Genomic DNA, 6,000 nt, shown 5'->3' with positions numbered 1-6,000 from the left:
AACTGGTGGAGGATCCACTACTGCTACTATGACTGCTTGAGTAACCGGAAGTCCAAGCAACAACGGCTAGAATGACTAGAATATAGCAAAGACTGTAACGCATCTTTTCTTTTTTTTCTTTGAAAAAAGTATCATATACGTGTCATTTATAAACGAGAAAATGACTCAAAGTCATATTTGCGTATTTTGTTGGTATTTAGCTAACCGTTCATAAGCAGTTCTTTTAACATCGTTTCTTTATTGATTTAAGGATATATCGGATTAAAGACATGTACAACACAGCTGTGGAGTGTATTGAAAACAGACTGCTTATAGCAGAATTGCGTTTTTTTGTTGATATAAATAGCTTTAAATAAATTATACTTCTGTTACGATTGACATTCTTTTAAATCATATTCTACTTTTACTACAAAAAAATTGTTCTTTACTTTTTCTTTCCATGGTGGAGATAAAGTTTAAACTGCACACATTTCTTCGTAAATCAGTTAAATTCAACTGTTGACTTTAATTAAACACTTTTTATTTCTTTTTCTTAGGAGGTAATCTCGATGATAAACATGATAAAGTAGATGGCGTCGTAAATGAAATACTAAGTGTTGATACATATCACAGAGTCCATGCATTGTTAATTGTTTTAGGCTGATTTTTTATTGTTTGGATATACGTTTCAGTATTTCATAAATTAGATGTAAGAATTTGAGTCGAGTCGGTGAACATAACTTAAATAGCTAAATGCCCCTCTAAATGTCAGTAAATTCAAGGCAGGGTTTAATATGTTATCGAAGATCCAACGCTCTCCTTTTATATATCGTGGTACAAACTTCTATATGCAGTAGATAACTGAATTCCTTTATAGACAAATATTTTGAAAAATGAACCTTGTACTTTGAGTTAAAAATGTTATCAATGCAGGCTTCTAAATATAAACATACTGATAAAACATTTTTACTACCTACCGATATGTTCATGACAGTTTTTTAGCTTGCGTACTCTCCGTTTCTGGTGCTTTTCTGCTTGATTCCAGTACATCATTACCACCTAAAAATGGACTAATGACTGATGGCCACTACGAAACACTATTTAGATTCTTTCTTGATGAAAGAAAAACGAGAATGCAGTTGCAACAATATGTGTTAAATTTTGATGCAAAATTTGATAAATTGGCACAGCAGTGCAATAGCTGTCACAGCATGTCCACTCAACCACCGATGATGAAGTCAAGGAATGAGACAGAGGAACTGGAATCAAAATATCAGCAGCTGACTTTGAAATTTGAATCTATGAAACTCAAATTAGAACAGGAGTTGGCCTCTACCCAAAACAAGACCTCGTTGTTGGAACAGGAAGTTATGAATCTTAAACAAGTTAAATCTATCGACCAAATTCAGACGTTAAGCAACGTTAAACAGAAGGTTCAAACCTTGACAGCCGATGTCCAATCCGTAATGGTTAGTAACCAGGCACGTATCCAGGACTTAATTGCAATGTATAATGACCAAAACGCAACTAAACAACGAATTATCGTACTGGAGAGCATTGCCAAATCACTGGAAAATAATCAGAGTCTTATAAATGCTAGAATGAAAGAAAATGACGAATATGGTTAGTTTGTCGATATTTATAACCATAATAATTCATACATGTCACTCATAATCATAAGGGATTCATTGTTTAAATGAGCTAATACCTATTCTTTCAATTTCAATATATTGAGATATTGTCTTATTTAATAATTATCGCAATCATAAGAAACAGTGGTTTGCATCTGCCCTAAGTCAGGACACTGATGTTCAGTGAATGTCGTTTGTTGATGTAGTTCATAAATGTTTCTCGTTTCTCGTTTTTTCTGTAATAGATTAGACCGTTGGTTTCCAGTTAGAATAGTTTTACGCTAGTATATTTTTAGGGGCCCTTTATAGCTTGCTGTTCGGTGAGAGCCAATGCTACGAGTTGAAGACCGATAATGGTTAACTATTACAAATTTTGACTTGGATGGAGAGTTGTTATCAAGTCTTGGCTGTTATTCTCAAATGCCTTCTATCTAATGATTACTTATAGTAATAATTTCAGGCAATGATTTATTTTTGCTGAGTGGATAGGATCAAATAAGCCCTAAATATACCTTGTCCTTGAGACTTTTACAGGAAAATTGGTTGCGTTAGGTAATGTAAAAAATGCAAGTCAGGTAAAGAGTCTTCAAAACATCATTGCCAGGGTTCTTATCCGTGTAGATAAGGCGGCAATCACCAGAAAAAGGATATTAGATTTATCCCCGATCGCCATGTTTCCGATGATAAAAAATAATTTTAGTACTTTTATAAAGGGTAACGTAAAAATCAGAATTTAGAATTCTAAAACATTTATTAAATAAATTAAAGTGTTTGTTTGATTCCATAGACAAACATTTTTAATATTTGAAAATAACGTTTTAGTTGAATTAGCTTATTAATTATTTGATTTTGAAAAAAGTAATAAACCTTGCAATATCCTCTTTTTCAGTTGGTTTTACAGGATTTGGTACAGGAAATGGAAAGAAATCACATGGTTACCAGCTTAAATTCCCTTCGATCATATCCTCATATGGCATAGCTAATGTGTCGTCGATTAAGAATACTGGTACCTTTATTTGTGAGAAGAAAGGACTTTATATAATTCTTGTTACAGTGATGATTTGTTCAGAAAGCAATTCCAGATTTGCAATTTATATAAACAATCGACAATTCGAATATTACGTAGGAAGTTCATCTGGTTCTACACAAAATTGTAATTCAGGGACAGGAGCTGTAGTTGTTGAACTTCATGTTGGTGATGCTATTAACGTTAGAAATGTTGATGGAAGCGTTGGTCTTTACGAAAATTGGTCATCATTTTCAGCATTTAGATTAAATTGAATTAACGTCGAAAAGACACTATTTTCATTGGTCTTTTTCTTTAATAATGCTATAAAAAAAATGTATTTTTAATAAAACCTTTACATGCGTTCAATTCTAAAAAGCAATGATCATGCAGATCGCAACATTTAAACACATATTTAACAAAGTAGACACAAAGAGACCAAGAACGATTGGCATAAGCCTATACTCTATGACAAGCTTCAAATTTAAAAAGCACTCGTAAAAAAATAACAAAAAATATAATGCTGTGGCAACCAATATTTTTGAACAGACCAACTCATTTTTGTAAAAAGAGTCTTTGACACTCCGATGTACAGCAACATTGCTAATTCATTTAAAATCTATGGACCAAAACATATGGGACAGGGCCTTGAAATTGTCGTCAAACTTATATGGACTAATAGATATGCAACTTTATAAAATATAAAAAAGAAGATGTGGTATGATTGCCAATGAGACAACTATCCACAAAAGACCAAAATGATACAAACATTAACAACTATAGGTCACCGTACGGCCTTCAACAATGAGAAAAGCCCATACCACATAGTCAGCTATAAAAGGTCCCGATAAGACAATGTAAATAATTCAAACGAGAAAACTAACGGCCTTATTTATGTAAAAAAAAAATGAACGAGCAACAAATATGTAACACATAAACAAACGACAACCACTGAATTACAGGCTCCTGATTTGGGACAGGCACATACATAAATAATGTGGCGGGGTTAAACATGTTAGCGGGATCCCAACCCTCCCACTAACCTGGGACAGTGGTATAACAGTACAACATAAGAAGCGAACAACGCTTGTATCATTTTAAAACTTCAAAAATGACATGGGTAAACAATTTCCACAGAGACTGTATAGATGTGTCATTTCAAAGAATATTAATATGTGATATGGACTGTTACAATAATTCTAAAATTTCACATGTGACAAAAGTAAGGTTATAACAACAAAGCCTTTACAGAAAAATATTACCAATGAATAGCAATGACCGATTTAAGAGATAGAAGGGGTACTCTTCCGTGTGAAAATATTGACGAATGATTCTAGTCCTATTCATTTCTAGGAATTTGATTGGCTAAAAGCGCCCTCGTGGAGACCGTGTATATTTGATATTAGGTTAGTAGGGGGGCGGGGCTTATCTCATACACGGTTAGTAGTGAAGTTACGTCCATTTATATTCCATATAAGGGAGTAGGGAGGCGGGGCTTATTTCATACACGGTTAGTAGTGGTGTTACGTCCCTTTATAAAAACAAAACGGTACTGAGAAAAAAATCGTAAAGGTTTCAACAGACAAAGAAATTGATGATTAAGATTGAAATAAATTCATATAACACATTTAACCCTGAAAAGTTGTTATTGTTGGTATCTGTTTTTGTAGGATCAATAGTAGTAGTTTCTTAATGCTAACAGTATTGAGGACTTGCTCATTTTGATAAATTTCACACGTTAAGATAGTCGGTAAGATAAATACGTTGCATAGTGTGCTAGTGACCTAATACGGTATATATGGGGTCAGCAAATTCCATATGGGGTGAGAGCGAATCCCCATATGGAATTTGCTGACCCCATATATACCGTATTAGGTCACTAGCACACTATGTAACTAATTTCTCCAGCAGACAATCTCTAAGAATTAGCTGTCCGAACGATGTCATAAATAGTAGTTTATCCAAGGAAGCATTATATAGATAACGCTGACTTCCCTTTGAATATTGGGATCACCATATGCAATAACGAACATACAAATCAGTGATAAATTGACGTGTCAATGTCTTATCCATTTTCGTTTGACAAAGTTTGATACATGTAAGAGGATGGTCTTAAACACGATATTTTTGCCTATGTCAGAATAGCAAACACATTATCGTATCCTACAATAGTATGCGCATGCATTTGGTAGTGTGCTGTACATTATCGGCATAATGTCATTGCTTAGATAATGTATAGCCGGTCTCGCATTTTGATGAAAAGAGCAACGTCCTGGAACAAGAATGTTTGATATACGTGGAAAACACTCGGTGTACACATATTTATAAAACATAGAGTGTCTGATTTCTTGTCAATATAATGGCATTTGATGCAACTGTAAGTAAGATGTTTAGCTAGCTATAGAACCAGGTTCAATCCACCATTTTCTACATAAGAAAATGCCTGTACAAATTCAAGAATGTGACAATTTTTATCCATTCGTTTGATGTTTTGAGCTTTTGATTTTGTCATTTGGTTAGGGACTTTTTGTTTTGAATTTCCCTTGGTGGTCAGTATATTTTTGATTTTCCTTTTTAAATATAACCTGATTACAAGACAACAGTTGTAATAAAAAGTTTTTCTAACTTTTTTCATTGGCAAATTTCTGTGTTTTAATGCACTTACTAAAGTAAAGACAATTCCGGCACAGCGTAGCTTCAGTCTCTCAATTCAAGAAATTAAATCCAGATACAATATTGAGTATCGGTCGTGTAATGAGAATTCATTGCATAATAACCTATCAATCTGATCAAACACGATTATTGTCTGGTGAAGATTTCAAAATATCTCACAACAATCACAGTAGACCTAATAATTGCTTCTGTTGAATTATAGAATACATTGCACCGATCAAATACAACATCGTTTTCGGAACCTCCATTTGTTTTTAAAACTTGAGAGTTCCTTGTTATCATTTTCTATACAAAACATTTGTTGTCGACTAACTAAGAAAGCATTATTTCTTTTTCTTTTTGCAGATATTGTGGATTAAACCTTGTTTTAAAGCCAGATAAACCTCTTAATTGTACGACAGTCTCATATAATTCTATTATATTGACAATTATGTTTGAGAAAATGAAACAGACATTATAGATACAAATGTCAAAAATAGGGTTACAGCAGTTAACATTGTTTTACAATCGTTTTTACTATTAAAACAAACAACTATGTCAACAACAAAAATTTACAACAACATTTCAGATAATAACTCTATAGACAAATCAAATAAGCATAAAAGAAAGAAAGGAATACAAAAACTGACCATAGCACAATGTATTATAAATACCAAAAGTAAATGACCAAAAACAGATTTTTTTATATTTTTTTTATATTCCCGCTTCCCG

The 6,000-nt window shown here is 33.0% G+C and overlaps 1 protein-coding gene across 1 annotated transcript; it reads left to right on the top strand.

The window, feature by feature from the left end:
* The first annotated feature begins 980 nt into the window (after positions 1-980).
* On the top strand, positions 981-2,891 carry LOC134699072 (uncharacterized). Its single transcript, XM_063560759.1, has 2 exons — positions 981-1,602; positions 2,500-2,891. Exons 1-2 carry the CDS (start codon positions 1,053-1,055, stop codon positions 2,889-2,891), a joined length of 942 nt encoding a protein of 313 aa, XP_063416829.1. The 5' UTR covers positions 981-1,052.
* The last annotated feature ends 3,109 nt before the right edge of the window (positions 2,892-6,000 follow it).

Source organism: Mytilus trossulus, unplaced genomic scaffold (assembly GCF_036588685.1).
Source record: "Mytilus trossulus isolate FHL-02 unplaced genomic scaffold, PNRI_Mtr1.1.1.hap1 h1tg000024l__unscaffolded, whole genome shotgun sequence".
NCBI classification, from domain to species: domain Eukaryota; kingdom Metazoa; phylum Mollusca; class Bivalvia; order Mytilida; family Mytilidae; genus Mytilus; species Mytilus trossulus.
This window is presented reverse-complemented; position numbering and strand designations above follow the sequence as displayed.